Source organism: Schistocerca serialis, chromosome 2 (genome assembly GCF_023864345.2).
Source record: "Schistocerca serialis cubense isolate TAMUIC-IGC-003099 chromosome 2, iqSchSeri2.2, whole genome shotgun sequence".
Taxonomy (NCBI): Eukaryota; Metazoa; Arthropoda; class Insecta; order Orthoptera; family Acrididae; genus Schistocerca; species Schistocerca serialis.
In genome coordinates, this window is record NC_064639.1 from 877,685,499 (window position 1) to 877,705,205 (window position 19,707).

At 38.2% G+C, this 19,707-nt stretch overlaps 1 protein-coding gene across 1 annotated transcript in view; it reads right to left on the minus strand.

Annotated features, from left to right (window-relative positions):
• The window catches only part of LOC126456099 (uncharacterized), a 94,072-nt gene extending 76,691 nt beyond the window's left edge, over positions 1-17,381 (minus strand). Inside the window, exons 1-3 of the mRNA XM_050091855.1 lie at positions 17,316-17,381; positions 7,571-7,696; positions 5,788-5,914 (exon numbers count right to left, since the gene is read on the minus strand). Coding sequence (XP_049947812.1) covers positions 5,788-5,914; positions 7,571-7,696; positions 17,316-17,370 — 308 coding nt within the window. The 5' untranslated portion in view covers positions 17,371-17,381. The remainder of the gene's footprint in view (positions 1-5,787; positions 5,915-7,570; positions 7,697-17,315) is intronic.
• Between the last annotated feature and the right edge of the window lie 2,326 nt (positions 17,382-19,707).

Genomic DNA, 19,707 nt, shown 5'->3' on the forward strand with positions numbered 1-19,707 from the left:
ATCGCACCCCCCTCAGATTTAGTTATAAGTTGGCACAGTGGATAGGCCTTAAAAAACTGAACACAGATCACTCGAGAAAACAAGAAGTTGTGTGGAACTATGAAAAAAAATAAGCAAAATATACAAACTGAGTAGTCCATGAGGAAGATAGGCAACATCAAGGTTGATGCCAGCTCAAGAGTGCCGTGGTCTCGTGGCTAGCGTGAGCAACTGCGGAATGAGAGGTCCTTGGTTCAAGTCTTCCCTCGAGAGAAATGTTTAATTTTTTATTTTCAGACAATTATTTTGTGAAGCTGCACAGGTACACAGAGCAGTATTGCTTACGTGATCAGATGTCATTTATCAAAGTTCAGGCACTCACACATAATCAACTTCGCTCTCCAAAATACCAGGACATGTTCAGATTTGCTTGGACATATACAGGATTTGAAGGTCTACACATGGAAAAATTTGAAAGTGTTAAAAACATATGTATTGACAGAGCACTGGGGAAAACTGCGCGACTGTGAAACTGTTGCATTTATTTGTTGCAGTTTATGTGACAAACTCTTACGTTTTCATCACTTTTTTGGGAGTGATTATCACATCCACAAGAAAACCTAAATTGGGCAAGGTAGAAGAATATTGTTACCCATTCATCAAGTGTACAAGTTAGGTGGGTCGACAACATATTTCTGTCATGTGACGCATATGCCGTCACCAGTGTCGTATAGAATATATCAGACGTGTTTTCCTGTCTAGGAATCGCACGGTTTTGCGGTGCGGTCGCAAAACACATACACTAATCTTATTACAGTGAACAGTGACATCAATGAACGAACGGACAGATCATAACTTTGCGAAAATAAAGAAAGTAAACTTTTCACTCGAGGGAAGACTTGAACCAAGGACCCCTCGTTCCACGGGGGCTTACGCTAGCCATGGGACCACGGCGCTCCTGTCCTCACACTACCCTTGATGTTGCCTATCCTGCGCATGGACTACTCAGTTTGTATATTTTGATTATTTTTTCATAGTTCCACACAACTTCTTCCTGTTTTCTCAGTTGATCTGTGTTCAGTTTTTCAAGGCCTATCCACTGTGCCAACTTATAACTAAATCTGAGGGGGGTGCGTGGGGAGGTTCCCTTGTTAGTAAGATAATTTAATTATTGTTTGTTACTCATATTCTGTCTGTATCTCTTATATGAATTCTGCTATGTGCAGTATGCACCACCATCATCTCTCATCACACACAACCTTTTTTATATTTTGTCTATATATCCAGTATGTATTCTGTTATGTGAGTTATGTGCCACTACTGTCATCTCTCGTCATATACCATCTTAACATAATTTTTCAAATTGACTTGTCCTATATTATGATGTGCTTTCCTGTACAAGTTGTATGATCTACAGGACCAATAATAAATCTAATCAAATCAAATCAGATGACACAAGTCTGATAGTGAGTGACATTAAAAACTCGTTACAGTCAACTACTGACAAAATCCTAAAAAGTATTGAGACTTGGTTCAGTGCAAATAAACTTACACTCAATACAAAGAAAACAAATTACATACAGTTTGGTAAAATGATTAATGATGAAGACATTAATCTAGAACTGGATAACAGACTAATAGAGAGAGTGCATTTTGCTAAAGTGTTAGGAATGCATATAGATGAAGCTATGAATTGGAAACACCATGTAAAATTTCTTACACACAGACTTAACTCAGCCTGCTTTGCACTGAGAGTTATTGCAAATGTTTGCACTCTAGAAGGCATCAGAATGGCATACTTTGGATACTTTCATTCTGTCAACCACTGACAAAATCCTAAAAAATATTGAGACTTAGTTCACTGCAAGCTACGATCTACTCTCTTCTGCAAGAAGGAAGTCAGTACCAAGACTAAGTTATCTGTGCACCGTTCAATCTTTCAACCAGCTTTGTTGTATTGGAGCGAAAGCTGGGTGGATTCAGGTTACCTCATCAATAAGGTTGAGGTTACGGATATGAAAGTAGCTAGGATGATTGCAGGTACTAGTAGATGGGAACAATGGCAGGAGGGTGTGCACAATGAGGAAATCAAAGAAAAACTGGGAGTGAACTCTATAGATGTAGCAGTCGGGGCGAACAGGCTTAGATGATGGGGTCATGTTACACGCATGGGAGAAGCAAGGTTACCCAAGAGACTCATGGGTTCACCAGTAGAGGGTAGGAGGAGTCAGGGTAGACCAAGGAGAAGGTACCTGGATTCTGTTAAGAATGATTTTGAAGTAATAGGCTTGACATCAGAAGAGGCACCAATGTTAGCACTGAATAGGGGATCATGGAGGAATTTTATAAGGGGGACTATGCTCCAGACTGAACGCTGAAAGGCATAATCAGTCTTAAAGGATGATGATGTTGCCTCATTTGGAACAGTGTTCTGGGCCAGCTCAAAATCTAATTTGAAAGACATTTTTATTTTATAAAAACAGGCTGTTTGAATAATTACCCACAGTCCAACACAAGCTTACTGCAGACCTCTTTTGAAAAAGTTAGGAATACTTACTCTGCCATCAGTCTATATACTTCAATGTGTACTCTTAACCAAAGCTAATTTAAGCAATCTCCACACAAATGCAGACTGTCACAACTAGAACACGAAGTCAGAAGCATTGAAGCCGCATGGGAATTAAGCTTTGTAATGCAGTGCCTCAGTACATTAAAGATTTAAAGGACAATACAAATTTTAAATTGGAACATAGAAAAATTTTAATTGATAAATGTTGCTACTCAATAAATGAATATCTTGAAGACCAAGAAAATGACTTTACAAACTGACCTCCAAAATTTTCTACCTTCGTTTGTTTCAGCTTTTATTATACTTTACCATCTATAGTACTAGTTGTATATTGTTACTGAGAAACAAATTACTATAAACCATTTGTGTGGAAAGAAACTGTGTTTGCTGTCATTTATTATAGGCAATGTCATTTTGTACATTCTATATTTTAATTTCCGTGTATGACAAATCCAGTTGTAGACAATTTCATTTTGTATATTCCATATTGTTAATTTCTATGTATGACAAGTCCAATATCGTTTGTACGCTAACACAGATGCTAAATAAATAATTTGTTTTCTTTGAGGTAATTCATAATGTTTGAGCACAGTATATGTTCCAAAATACTACTGTAAATTGACATTAGCAATATGGGTCTGTAATTCAGTGGATTATTTCCTTTCTTGGGTAGTGGTGAGACTTTCAAAACTTTCCCATCTTGAGGTACAGATCTTTCAATGAATGAGTGGTTGAATATGACCGCTAAGTGTGGAGCTGTTGTATCATATCCTGAAAGGAACCTGGCTGGTATGCAGTCTGGACTCTTATTAAATGATTTAAGCTGCTTCAATACACTGAGGATATCTACTTCTAAGTTACTCATATTAGCATGTTGTTCTAGATTCAGATTCTGGAATAATTATTTCATCTTCTGTGCTGAAGGTGTTACAGAAAACTTTGTTTAGTAACTCAACTTTAATGCCACTGTCAGCAGTGACATCACTATTGTTATCATGCAGTGAAGATATTGATTGCATCATGCCGTTTGTGTACTTTACATATGACCAGAATCTCTTTGGATTTTCTGCCAGATTTTGGGACAGATTTTTCATTGTGGAAACTGTTAAAAGCATCTGGCATTGAAGTTCCCAATAAATTTCAAGGTTCCATAAAACTTAGCCAATTTTGAGTATTTTGTGTTCCTTTAAATTTGGCATGCTTTTTTTTGTTGCTTCTGCAATGGTGTTCTGAACACATTTTGTGTACCACAGGGGATCAGCACCATCTCCTATTAATTTATTTGGTATATATCTCTCAACTACCATTGATACTATTTCTTTGAATTCAAACAATATCTGGTCTATGCTTACATAGTCAGTTTGGAAGGAGTGAAGACCGGCTCTTAGAAAGGCTTTGAGCAAATTATTATCTACTTTTTTAAAAAGAAGAATTTTGCATTTATTTTTGTTAGGTTTGGATGTTTGATATTCAGTCTCACTACAACAACTTTGTGGTCACTTATTTTTGTATCTGTCATAATTCTCCCTATCCGGTCAGGATTATTTGTTGCTAAGAGAAGTATGTTTTCTCTACAACTGGGCTCCTGAAGTAACTGTTCAAAATTATTTTCTGAGAAAGCATTCAGTACAATTTTGGATTGTGTTTTATGCCTACTGGTGGCTTTAAACACTTTTTTTGCCAGAATGTTGTAGATAGATTGAAGTCACCAACAACTATAATTTACTATGTAAAGAGAACAGCATATAACAGTATAGTGATAGTTTATTGTTATTAATGATATTAATTGTTATTAATAATATTAATTGTTGGTGATACAATGTATGGATACAGTCCTTGAAGTTTATCTTTCATGGTGGGACTCATGGAATATGGTGGAAGAATGAATAAATGAATGAGTGAATGGATAAAGATGTGTGGCCAGAGCATCTGAATGATGTGTTAAACAGATATGTTATTGTTATCACACAATGCTGTCTTGGATTGGATTCTATGATTTGGCATACGCACCAAATACATGACTTGTTTGTATAATGTCCTGGAATCAGATTACCTAACCACCTCCTCACTTCCATTCTCACACTGAGTGGAATTTTACCTTCAGTCTAGGTTCTCAAGAAATCCATTACAGGCAATCCATAAACAGGTCCAGAGGGGGAGAAATTACTTTTGTTATCAAGACTGTACCTCAAAATGAGATATTCTGTTACTTTAATGAAATTTATGGCAGTCAAAAAGGTAACTGAGAAACAAATTAGATAAATAAGGAAGGCTGATGTCCAATGTCACATACACAATGAAGTCATTAGAGCTGTATAACATGACTGCATTGGACAAAGCTGGGAACAAAATTGGCCGTTGCCTTTTGAAAAGTAAAATCTCACCATCCATTCTAAGCAAATCTACTGAAATCATGAAAAACCTAAATATGAATGGTTAAATTGCAACTTGCTCATTTCATCATCATCATCATCATCATCATCATCATCATCATTCGTGACAATGGCTAGATTGGATTGTGAAAAAAATGGACTTGTCAACATTGGGACTTTGTAAGAACGCTGATGACCGCAGTGGAGTGCCCAACAAATCAAACATAATCATCACCATCATCCTATATTCTTCTGTATTTGCCTAAACCATTGTACAATCATGCTTGAGCACAACTCTGATGTAAATTCAGATGAAATTCATAACACTCATTAGTGTTAGATTAACGATCTGATTTCAGGCGAGTAGGAAAGTGTTTTGTGTTCTGGGAAAAATGATGGGAGTCTTTGGATAGCAGATTTTAGGTAGGCCTACTGGTGAACTGAGTAAAAAGTGCATTCAGTGAAGGATTTGAAAACAGCAATGACACTATGCCTGTGGTGATTGCCATTATATATCTTGGAAATAACATTTAAGTAAAGGATATGAATATCACAGGTTTTTATTCTTGGACTTTTGGACTTCAGCACATAGTGCAGGTATGTAATTATGAGAGCTGATATGTATATAGTACTAGATATAGTTCTGGAGACTGGCATGCATTGTCCTCTACTTCACAACCTGCATGCCCTATTTCCCATTCCCATCATTTTCTCACTAATGGGAAAAAAAGAAATCCTCATATGCAGTTTGTGTGTTGGTGAGTACTGCTGTAACTGTTCTTACTTCATTGTCTGGTAAGTGTATTGATGAGATATACAAATATAAATGATAAATAACGGGCACTTTGTTGTCTTGTTATTACATACTTCAGTGTTTCTGTACAGCGGCATTCTGCAGCACATGGATCTTCAACTTCATCATAAAGAACTGTTCCTTTCTCATAAACTATTCCTTTGTACTGGCACTTTTTGTCATCTATTACATCAAGAAAACCTGGAACAGAAAAAAAGTGTGAGAATGTTGTTAAACATAAATGCTGTTGGATAGGCACAGGCTAAATTAAGTCAAATGATTTTTTTGTTCAAAATAATTTGTGTTCCACAATACCAATAAAATGTGGTAACATATCGATTTGTTACATAAAACAGTAATTTTACAGAGTTATGTAGATGGAGCATGAAATTTTAAATTGAGTCTATTGCACACAGACATGAGGTTAGATGCGAATCATAATTATGAGAAAAAGGTGACACAGGTGAAAGTATAGATAGCTGATGCAAAAACATTTGTAGATGGAGCATGAAATTTTAAATTGAGTCTATTGCACACAGACATGATGTTAGAAGTGAATCATAATTATGAGAAAAAGGTGACACAGGTGAAAGTATAGATAGCTGATGCAAAAACATTTGTAGATGGAGCATGAAATTTTAAATTGAGTCTATTGCACACAGACATGAGGCTAGAAGCGAATCATAATTATGAGAAAAAGGTGACACAGGTGAAAGTATAGATAGCTGATGCAAAAACATTTGTAGATGGAGCATGAAATTTTAAATTGAGTCTATTGCACACAGACATGATGTTAGAAGTGAATCATAATTATTAGAAAAAACTGACACAGGTGAAAGTATAGATTGCTGAGGCAAAAACATTCTGGCAGACATGAGTTTTCAAGTGAGCTATTTACGAGATCATTGAAAACTGTAGTTATGGTCTTCCATACAAGTTCACTCAGGTGGGGACCTAATCAGAAACTTTAAATTTCAAACACATTTTTACTAACTAGGACAATAATTCATTCCTATAACCATACATTCACAATTATCTTACAAATGGCTCATCTGCAGACCTATGTTTACTAGACATTTTTGCTCCTATTATTATATTCCTTTGACCCATTTATATTAATAATAAAACACCCTGTATATTGGTGTGTATGCTCTCAGCCACTTTAGGTTTAGATGACAGTCTATATAACCTTATGTTGACAGAACTAGCAAATTTTGTCTTTTTTGAGATATAGAGAAGATGGACTAAGATTAGTAACTGAATGTTTTATTGGCTTTCAGATTCAATTATAAAAGATGCAGAATCAATCAAGGACAGTTTAACTTGAATTACAAGGAAATACCATATTTAGTCCATAATACCAGAAGTTGACTACTGAGTATAGACTGAGACTATTATTCGGTAACTCTCACAATATAGAGAAAACATCTTGTGAAGCAATATTGAATACACTCTCTGATAACTGCCTTGACCTAGGGCAACTACCTAGATATGACAGAAAGATTTTAGAGCTCTCACAACAGATGCAAGTAAGCCAATAAATAACTTAGGATTAATGGCTATAATGTAATTACAGTGCAAATGGCCGCTGAACATAAAAAGAGAAACGATTGGAGGGGGAGGAAGGAAATGGGGTAGAGAACATGGAGAAAGAGATAGATAGATAGATAGATAAATAGATAGATAGATAGATAGAGAGAAACCACACTTAGTTATGTCCATATAACTGGGCACCATTAGGAACTGGATGATGGTTTGTTTACCGTTTCAGTGCATGTAACACAAATATACACAAAAATTATATTACAATTACTCTTATTATCACAAATTCCCCCTTATGAATGAGTAATTACTTACTACAGTCAAAGGCAGCTGGACAACAGGCATCACTGTTGTTATAAGGATGGCAAGTCAGTTCCCGGTAGTACCTCAACATGGCATAGTTGTGACACTTGTCAGGAAAACATTCTTTATTCTGTGAAACTGTAACATAAACATATATTTCATATAGGTGGATCCACAAATAATCTTTACTGAAGAGATCACTGCTCATACCCCTATACAAGGAGGATAATGGAATATATCCACAAAACTGTCATTCAATATCACTGACATCCATTTGTTGTAGCATCTCAGACATATCCCAAGCTCAGACAGAATGAGGTATGTCGAACAAAATTACCTCTTTCAAGGCAACAAGCATGAATTTCAAAAATATCAGTTGTAATGAGATATTTATTTCAAATGGCCACAACTAAAAGTGCAGAAGCCCAAAAACAAAACTCCTGTGGATTAATTCAACATATGATCATTCGTTGCCCACAGTTGGAGGCCCATGGATCCATTGCATGTTTGAGATACTTTTTAACGTTCTAAATACATCTGTTAAGACATCAGGGGAAAACTTTCATGGTACTAGAGAGAGCAGTAGAGGGACGATTCACAAATTACAGAAGTAGTAACATGATGCTGAGAGGAACAGGGTTCAGGTACCTGTGTCAAAGCACAAGTGAAATCCACACATTAAATACTTCATTGATGCTATTGATAAATATCTTATTTATTAAGCAGAAATTTTAGTTATCTGGTTAAAAAAAAAAAAAAAAAAACCTCTGAAAAAACTTTTCCTTCTATGGGATTGGTGCCTGAATGAATGAATCATTATGTGTCTAAGAGAGGACATACATGTAACTTTCCATTTCATCTGTATGTCATTTAGGAGACATTTTGAGTTGTGCGTTCAGGGAAATGACTAAATGAGCATTCGATTTCACACCCATCTTAAATGTACTTCCTACCACAAGAAGATACATCTGAGGACACTCAACTGTGTACAGCAAGGTGCATCTACCAACCAAAACTTTGAATGTTCCTAGTACCCTAACTAAAATTGACAAGAATTACATCTGATATAACTTGCACACAGTTGGTTTAAGTCCACCATATACATGGTAGAAACCCGTGTTCTGTTTAAAAAATTACAATTTGTTGCTGTAACTCTCTGTAAAATAACTAAATAAACTGTGTTCATAACTCCACAGGAGGAGTAATGTTTCTTACATATGCCTGTCTTTCCTTTCACTTAATATTTTGTAAGTTACAGATTGAAATACCTTATCTGAAACACACAGCACAATGAAGCACAATTTTAAATAAGCTGCAAAACGTTCAAGTACATCTCAATAAGACTTCATCATGGTGCAAAGATTGACAACATGTTTAACTGCTCACCAATGTATAATTTTGCATGTCACAAAATGAGAAAGTGTAGTATTCTATGACTACAATATCTATGAGTCACAACTGAAGTTAGTCAGTTCATACAAAACCTGGGTCCAACAAGTTTTGGGGGATGTGGAGTGAAATAATCAGACTGGTTCAGTTGTAGGCAAAGCATTTCCATTTGCATGCTCTTCAAAAAAAGATGGTCAGAATAGGTATCGTGATGTCAGCCTGACCCATACTGTGACATGAGGTGGGTTCCTGTCCAACTTTTGCACGTAATAGAGATTTTCCTTAGAGCAGAAAACCACATTACATCTGTGTGAACAGTGATATCTTGCACATACATAAGAAATATCACTCTTGAGCGAGACACGGCATTTGGAAATTGTGACAACAAATTATATAAGACCATAAGCCCCCGCTCTAAGATGCCACATAATGCAGTCACAAACATTGGTGTCAATACTTTCATTTCCTGTTTGTTAATACATGGTCACACACTGTTGACCACAGTTCTTGGAGTTCAACTGCACTTGTGTGAATGCATTATCTCTGAATGCAGTATCTCTGACACCAGTTTTTTCTAAGTTTTTAGAATCCATTATCTACTACCAGTTATTTGATTATAAGGAGCATAACAACATTCTTTCTGCTCCACAATTTGGCTTTAGGAAGGGCAAATCTACTGTTCATGCTATTGACTCTTTGATAAAAAAGGTGCTTAGTGCTTATGAGGAGAAGAACTTTGCTCAGGCTACTCTTTCTGACCTTAGCAAAGCCTTCGACTGTGTAGTGCATAGTTCACTTATCAACAAATTAGTTCATTATGGAATCATTAACAGTAATGTAGATAACATATTTGAATCATTTCTTAATAGCCGTAAACAAATTGTGTGTATTGGGAACGAGAGATTGCAGATAGCTGATGTTAAGCGGGGTGTGCCACAAGGTTCAGTTTTGGGACCTTTGTTATTCATTCTAATGATAAATGATTGGCCATTTTATATAAATACTGACTCCATCCTCTATGCTGATGATACTACTAATTTCAATATTGATTCAGACTTTGATGCCCTTCAAACTATGACCAAAGACACACTATCACAAGCAGCATCTGGTTCCAAGCTAATGGATTTTTGCTCAATGAGAGTACAACTCAGTAAACAGTATTTAGTTTAAGAGATTTGCCAGTAGAAGATTGTCTAGGTAGTGTAAAGTTCTTAGGTATTGTCATTGATAGTAAATTGTCTTCACACATTACGTATGTTAGTGCAAGGTTGTCTAGAGTTGTGTACTTGTTAAGAAATTTAAAAAATCATGTACCTTTGGTTTATGTAAGAACAGCCTATTTTGCTTTTTTTCACAGTATCATATCCTGTGGACTTTGATTTTGGGGTAATAGTATGCACATTCAGGATATTTTGGTACTACAAAAGGAAGTTATTAGGATTATTGCAATCTCAGAAAATTGTGCCCACTGCAGGCCATTGTTTATTGACCTAAAAATATGAACTGTAATAGACTTATACATTTACACTGTTTTCTTATATACAAAAAATAACTTACCAGAATAGCAGCTTAGACAGGATCTACACTCCCACTGCACTAGAAATAATAGGCATATTGACATACCTTACTGTAGATTATCCAAAACATTGAAGAGCTATGAAGTTATTGGTACGAAAATGTTCAACAAACTGCCTGCAGAATGTGTAGAAGCTACACTCGACTTATTTAAGCACAGATTGTACAGTTGGTTATTAATTAATCCTTTTTACTCAATTAATGAATTTTATGAATGTGAAAATTTGATGTCATAGAAGTAACTGTTGGAGAGTGTACCATAATTTCTCTGATGCTGGTATGTAAGATGCTTTATTTATGTTTTTGTAATCCTGACGTTGTCTATAGCTGTAATCAGTTGAATGACAGTAAAATTTATTTTTTAATTTATTATTTTATTGGAGACTGCATTGGTGGCACGTGTTTCCTTCTGTTCACTGTGCTACCTGTCTTTGACATTTCCTGCACATTCATCACTATCAAGTAGGGTTGCTTTACGAGACGGGGCCTTGCAAAAGTGATTGCTACCTAGACTGACTACCTAAGTCATCTTTTGCACTGTCTATGGGCATTCGTGCACCTACACAAATGACACTTACAGTTTCTCAGCAGTGGAACTGTATGCACTCACAACAGCCATAGCTCCACAGTTGCAGCAGTGTAAAATGTAGTTCTGAAACAAAACTATACACTACAGATAACAATGCTTTTTGGCTCCTTCTAAGCAGGGATTCCATTCGTTCCATTAGTCCAAAGTCAGGACAGGTACAGGGTCTTCCTAGACACCCTTGTATAATCCTTTCTGCCCAGTCCTTACGAGAGCGATACTTACTACACTGAAGTACATTTGTAGATTCTTCGGTTAATACTTGTTATTTAATCTTTGTAAGTAGGCTCTGGTGAGGCACCTGGCATACCTCTTCACGCTTCTCACAGTTCTGTTTTTCCAGTGTTTGTATGACACCCTCCCAGGAATCAAACACACCTGTCGTCATTCATGCTAACAACTTGTATCTGTCTTGTATGGGTCCCACATGCTTGAGCAATATTCTAAGATAAATTGCACAAGAATTTTTTAAGCAGTCTCCTATCTAAAGTGACTGCATTTACCCAGTGTCCTAAAAATTGGATACAGTATTTTGACATGTTCAGACGCTGATGCCCCAGCTTGAAGACAAGGAAATCAGGGACCTTATTTGGTTATGGCAGGGCTGTGATTCAGCACACTTTGCCATTCAGGTGCTTAAGTTTCTTGATGAATAATTTCGAGGTTGTTGCATTGGGCATGGTTCAGCACTTTCAGTCCCACTGAAATGGTCACAAAGAAGTCTGAACTTTATCACTCTATATGATGAGGCTATTGCAGCAGCTATGGAGGGAACAGGATGCATCCAAATGCAGATTGTGGTACACATTGGAACAAATGATGCTTGTCATCTGGGCTCTGAGGTCATGCTTGGGTCATTCCAGCGACTGGCAGAGAAGGTTGTGAAGACCAAGCATGTGCATAGAGTTTCAACGAAGCTCACAATTTGCTGCATTGTTCCTATATCTAGTTGTGGCCCTTTGGTCATATGGAAGGACTGAACCAGAGACTTTGAAAGTTCTGTGACAAGGTAGGTTGCGACTTCCTGGACTTCTGCCATAGGGTTGAGAACTGTAGGGTCCCCCTAAATGGGTCAGGTGTGCACTGCGCATCAGAGGTTGCTACTCCGGGGTGCACAGAAGGTTTTTTCTCTTTTTTTAAGATTAGGCGAGTCTCCATCCAATCCAGATAACGACAGCTGTAGAAACCAGGAAATTCCACCCACAGGTGAGAGTAATACAGTTATAATGGTGCCAAAAGCCCACATGAAAAGCGTTGAAGCTCACATAATACCAGGCACGGAAAGCTGGCTGAAACCTGAAACTGATAATAGTGAGATTTTTCGGGAAAATTTAAGTATATTTCGAAAGGATAGGCAAATGGGAAATGGAGGTGGTATACCTCTCGGAGTAGACGAGAAACTCAGATCCACCCAGGTAGAAATTGAAGCTGCATGCGAGACTGTATGGGCAAGACTCAGTATCAAGGGTGTGCGTAAAATGATAATTGGATCATTCTAACGCTCATTAAACTCACCTCCTAATGTAGCTGAAAACTTTAAAGAAAACCTCAGAGTCCGCAGCTCGTGGTCGTGCGGTAGCGTTCTCGCTTCCCACGCCCGGGTTCCCGGGTTCGATTCCCGGCGGGGTCAAGGATTTTCTCTGCCTCGAGATGACTGGGTGTTGTGTGCTGTCCTTAGGTTAGTTAGGTTTAAGTAGTTCTAAGTTCTAGGGGACTGATGACCATAGATGTTAAGTCCCATAGTGCTCAGAGCCATTTGAACCAAAGAAAACCTCAGTCCACTTGTACATAAGTTCCTCAATCACACTGTAATCGTCGGTGGAGACTTAAATCATCCAACAATTAAGTGGGAAAATTACAGTTTTGTTAGTGGTGGGCGTGATAAGACTTCCTTATGGACTTTACTAAATGCCTTCTCTGAAAACTACTTAGAATAAATAGTTGGGAACCCCACTCACAAAGGAAATATATTGGATGTAATGGTCACAAATAGTCCTAACATCCTTGAGGATGCCCACACCGAAACTGGTGCCAGTGACCATGATGCAGTTGTGACAAAATTAATGGCTCTGAGCACTATGGGACTCAACTTCTGAGGTCATTAGTCCCCTAGAACTTAGAACTAGTTAAACCTAACTAACCTAAGGACATCACAAACATCCATGCCCGAGGCAGGATTCGAACCTGCGACCATAGCGGTCTTGCGGTTCCAGACTGCAGCGCCTTTAACCGCACGGCCACTTCGGCCGGCGACAAAATTACCATGTGTGTGTGTTCAGTAAACTAGATAAAAAATCAATAGCATCATATCTCAATGGTGATCTTGAAACTTTCAGCAAAGTGCAGGGGCATGTAGAGGAACTCTGGCTCAAGTTTAAAAGAATAGTTACCTTACACTGGATAGAAATGCTCATACTGGGAGGGAACCTCCATGGTATATAGTCACTGTAAAGGAGCTTCTAAAGAAACAGAGATTACCTCATAGTAGGTGTAAAACAAAGCGTAGTGCTATAGATTGAAAGCTGCTGGGAATGAAACGTGTTTGGCTGTCAAGAGGGCAATGAGAGATGCCTTCAATGACTACCACAGCAGAATATTGTCAAACGATCTTTCACAGAACCCAAAGAAATTCAGGTCTTATGTAAAGACTGTTAGTGGCACCAAAGTCATTGTCCAGTCCATAGTGAATGTGACAGGAACTGAAATTGAGGGTATCAAATCGCGAGCTAAAATGCATCATTCCATTTCCAAATGTTCTTTTACAAAGGGAAACCCAGGAGAACTACCCCAATTTAATGCTAGTACCACTGAAAAGTAGAATGAAGTATTAGTGTCAGTGAGAAACAGCTGAACTCGTTAAAATTCAACTAAGGTCCAAGGCCTGATGGAATCCTTGTCAGATTCTATACTAAATTTGAAGCTGAATTAGCCCCTCTTCTAACTATAATCTGTCATACATCCCTTGAGCAAAAAACCGTGCCCAGTCCTTGGAAAAAGGCGCTGCTCACACCCACCTGCAGTAAGGATAGTGGAAGTGATTTTAAAAAACTACCGTCCAATATCCTTGACATCGATTTGTTGTAGACTCTTCGAACATAGTCTGAGCTCAAACATAAAGAGGTATCTTGGACAGAATGAACTACTCAATGCCAACTAGCATAGATTTCGAAAATATCGATCATGGAAACCCAACTCGCACTTTTGCCATACGACACAAGGAAAGCTTTGGATCAAGGCTGTCAGGTAGATGCTGTATTTCTTGATTTCCAAAAACCATTTGACTCAGTACCACACATAAGCTTGTTATCAAAAGTACGATCATATCGGGTATCAAGTGAAATTGGTGACTGGATTGAGGACTTTTTGGTGAGGAGGAAGAAACCCATTATCTTGGATGGAGAGCCATCGTTAGATGTAGAAGTAACTTCAGGTGTGTCCCAGGGAAGTGTTTTGGGACTCCTGCTGTTCATTTTGTATAATGACCTCGCAGACAATACTCATAGTAAAATTAGGCTTTTTTCAGATGATGTAGTTGGCTATAATCAAGTGCTATCTGAAAGAAGCTGCATAAATATTTAGTCAGATCTTGATAAGATTAGAAAGTGGTGCAGAGATTGGCAACTTGCTGTAAATGTTCATAAATGTAAAATTATGCATTTCAGAAAATGAAAAAAAAACCGCAGTTTCCTATGACTACACTACGAATGAATCACTGTTTAAGTCAGTCAACTCATAGAAATAACACTTTCTAGGGATGTGAAGTGGAACGATCACATAGGTGAGTCGTGAGTAAAGCAGGTGTTAGATTTCGGTTATTTGGTAGAATTCTGGTGAAGTGTAATCAGTTTACAAACGGGATTGCTTACAAATCGCTCGTGCGACCGGTTCTAGAATATAGTTCAAGTATGTGGGACCTTTACCAGATAGGCCTAACAGCACGAATGTGGTCACAGGTTTGTTTAATCGTTAGGAAAGTGCCACATAAAACTGAAGGCACTGAACCGGAAGACTCTTGAAGATAGACGCGAACTATACGGAGAAAATCTATTAGCCGAGAGTTTTAAGAACCGGCTTTAAATGATTACTCTGGGAGTATACTACAACCCTGTAAGTATCGATCACATAGGGATCGTGAAGATAAGATTAGAATAATTACTGCACGCACAGACGCATTCAATCATTCTTCCTGTGCACCATACGTGAATGGAGCAGAAAGAGACCCTAATAACTGGTACAGTGGGACATGCCCTCTGCCATGCACATTAGGATGTTTTGCTGAGTATAGATATAGATGACACATGTGGAATAATTACTACCATGTGGCTCAACGTAGCTAGAATACTAGTGATGAACTGCGCGAAACTGTAGAGCCTTTCGATGCTGAGACGATCTGCAAGATGTTGAGGACGACATGGAGACGTACAAGTCTCTTTGTAAATCACGATGGTACACACACTATTTCGCTCGAGACATAGTTTTTACTTTTGGACAATCCAATGCACAAGGATACTCTTTTGACCAAGAGGTACAGAATTTGAAGAACACACTGTACTAACCACAGAGGCATTTGAGAAGTCGCACCCCAAAAGCAAATGCACGGTAGAAATAATATGTGGGACAATGGGAAGTACCCTCTGCTATGCACTTGACAGTGGTTTGCAGAGTATGGATGTAGATGTAGAAGTAAAACCTTAAAAATTTACTTAAATGATCTATTATTTCCAGTGCTTTGAAGTTAACGGCAAAATCAAGCGCACGTAATCCTAATCACCATTATTACTTTCAAATCAAAACCGTTGCCGTTTAATTTTCCCCTGAAAAGCTACATAATGAGGATGATGGTCCTTTGACAGCACCGATTGCACAGTATGTGCTACATAAATAAACAGCGTATGATTGTCCTGTATATCTTAATATTGCAACTCTTTAGTTTTACTGTAATCATCGATTAAATATTAGCTGTAAAGATCACTCTGCTGAGAAACAGAAGCTTGCGGTCGAGCTAACTGAACACGATGCCTGAGTTAATTAATAAAGCGCTGTTTTGATGGTAAAGGGAGCTACAAATGACACAAGAAGGCAACGAATCCGCGGCAGCGAAACTACAGCACAGAAGTGTCGAACTGCATTTAGTGTGGCACATTTTCCATTCGCAGAAAGGCATTCCTTAACGGCAGATCATTTATTGCCATTGTTAAATCACTTATTAGGCGACGTAATGCAATGAATGGAAGTTCGTCAAATACAGTTCCACTACAAAGCACGGTTAGAAAACCTAAGAAAAGGGTTTCCGAATCACTTTAAGAAAAATTTGGGGTTTTAGAAATATTATACGCAGACCCCTAGACGCGTAATCAGAAATCAGATAATGATAAAATTTTTATTCGTGCAGGGACAGTGCTTCTTTATTCTGAGGAAATATTTGGCAATACTGCAGAAAGTTAGATGTAAACATCAATGTTTCATATTTTAAACTGAAATCGACGTCGTGATCTTTTTAATGCGTACTATTTAGTGCATATTAGTTCTTGAAACTTCTTATAATTGTCAAATTATAAAAATCCATTGAAGACAGTCTAAGAAAAGTAGTTTTTGTTATTGTCAGAGATTTTACGATTTCTAACTGTATTTTTTTTCTACGAGTCCATGCAATTAAGAAAGCACGAACTCGTTACGTTGTTTACGAAATCGTGAAGGGAATTAATATTCGACGGAATCGATATCACATGTCGAATTCGAAGACTGGCAACTTACTTTTTCTGAGGAAACAAAGAATACTGGCCGAATCTTTAAAGTCACGCAGTAATTGAAGTTACGCAGCGAAATTGTTTCTGTATTTAAAAGGAAGCATAGGGCAGGAAATGATTAATTATCTGTAATATAGTAGTGTAATTTCAGTAGGTAAGCTATCGTACTTTTGTTTTTATTAATGGAACTATGAGTTAAACGTCTATTGTTGTAATGGCTTAACGACAGTATTATTATTATTATCGCCATGCGGTTGGTTGAGAAATAAAGGAAAACAATATGCATGATATGTTTTGGGACGATTGTACACTTTAGTAGGGTTCATAGTTGTAAATAGCCGTTGTCCAAGAAATTGGCGCGTTGCGATGGATGATGTCACAACGCAATAAGCTGGACTGTATTTGGAAGAACTGAACTGACCGTAATGAGCGTAGTTTTCTGCTCTACAGCTCGACTTACCCGATAGTTCAGTAGCAGCCAGCAGGAAGACGGCCACAGCGTGCCTCGTATGCATCTCTAGCGTGTCGCCCGCGACAACTGAGCGCTAATTTTCAGCTCGTCGCCTTATATGACTCTCAACTCGGCCCTTCAGAGCGGCACGGTTTCGTCACGCTGTGTCGGCGACTCTGTCCGTATTGTACAAATTACTGAGACGTTCACATATTGGTTCCTTCGTTTTGAAGTCGCGAATGGGCCAGGGGTAGGCTTGTTAGACGTCCAGAAGATAACAAACATACCCTAAATCTTAGCATTATGTCCGGTGTCCGGTAGAAATTTGAAAAACTCTACTTATGGTGGTTATGCATACAAACCACGACCAGTGAGTGTTCGGTCCATAGGGGAGAAATTTATGTGCAGATGTGAAGAACAGAATTTGTCTCCACAACCTACATTTTTCTTCAAACTCAAGTGACTTCGGCACGGTCAAAGGTTTTCCAGTAAGCGCTGTGTACATTTTGAACGTCATTACATCGCTGGTGCTAACAGATCTCGTTCAAAACTGCCATGGATTTTGTGCAGGAGTGTCATAACCATACAAATAATTTGCATTTATTATCCGAAATGTACTTGGCTTAAAGCTTTGTTGAGATAAACGCAAGTGCGTTTCACTTCTTTGTCATAAATGTCATAGCTGAGAAGTCATTTTCTTTCTTGCAGGAAAAGAAAGAACGACTATCGCTAGTTTTTTTGTTCTGTGTTGGATATCACGGTACTGTCGAGTTTCCGTTTAGAAAAAAAAAATGATGTGACGGCATTGCAAATTGACTTCCTAGTACGCTGAAGAGGAAAACATCGATTTGGAGCTGTGACTTGTAGCAAATTAGAGATTTATCGCAAATTAAAATATTTTTAGAACCGAAATTAATCGATTTTACTTTCTGGTAATGTAGGTTTAATCTTTGTTCATCCTTGATGAAGGGATCACAAATTTAGCATTGGAGGGCAGCGTGGAGGGTAAAATCGTAGAGGGAGACCAAGAGATGAATACACTAAAAAAAAAAAAAAAAAAAAATGGCTCTGAGCACTATGGGACTTAACATCTATGGTCATCAGTCCCCTAGAACTTAGAACTAATTAAACCTAATTAACCTAAGGACATCACACAACACCCAGTCATCACGAGGCAGAGAAAATCCCTGACCCCGCCGGGAACCCGGGCGTGGGAAGCGAGAACGCTACCGCACGACCACGAGCTGCGGACTGAAGAGTACACTAAGCAGATTCAGAAGGATGTAGGCTACAGTAGGTACTGGGAGATGAAGAAGCTTGCACAGGATAGAGTAGCATGGAGAGCTGCATCAAACCAGTCTCATGACTGAAGACCACAACAACAACATCCGTGATGAACTAATGTATTAATCGCACTTACCCATTCCCCACGCCGTAGGTACTAGTGCTGCAGGTTTCTATTGTGACTACGTTAAAATAAGCACAATGGTTTGGAGGGCTGTAGGTCTATAATACCATGGGGCGAATGTTCACACATTCAAGGGATTGACTGACAGCACACTCTTAAATTATCAGGTTTGCCTAAAAGTCGTTTCGTCATAAATACGGTCACATAAATTAGCTACACGATGTCAACTAGTTGTGTTGTCTCTCGATATTTTACAACACATAGAGCGCTCCTTATTAATACGATAACAGTCATTTGACAACAACAACGTTTCCTTCTTTTTTGTATTTCGATTTTTCGATTTGCATCCATAGCAGAAATAATTATTTACTGTTGCTGTTACTAATAAACGTTCGCCTCCATAGCTGAGTGATCAGCATGGCTGAGTGCCATGTGGAAGACCCCGGTTCGATTCCTGGTACTGCCAGGGTTTTTTCCTTGTTGGGAGGACTGGAACGGGGTGTAGTCGAGCTTATAAAGCCAACTGAGGAGAGCAGCAGCGACTTCAGGTCACGAAAACTGATAATAGCCGGGAGAGCGGTGTCCTCATCCCACGCACCTCTATACCGCATGACATCATTGGCACAGGATGACAAGATGGTCGGTCGGGACCGATGGGCCTACCTGTGTCTCTAGAAGGAATTTACGTTTAAGTTACTAATAAATGAGTAAATACTGGGCAAAAAAGTGTATGTTTAGAGTTTCCAAAATGCGAACAAACAACGCTGTATTGAGGTTATGCAACAATTCTGATTTTATATTGGCGACATACGTAGTACGTTATGCCCAGCCACAAATATTCCTACTCTGTGATTCGGTCACTTGTATAGAGTTATCGAGGCCATTCTCATTGTTCAAGGCCGACAATGACAAATTTTGAGTCACATCGTTGCTTGGGGGTTATGGAGAACGAAGATTACTGGAACTGTTCATTTGCTTATCGTTTCTCTCAGT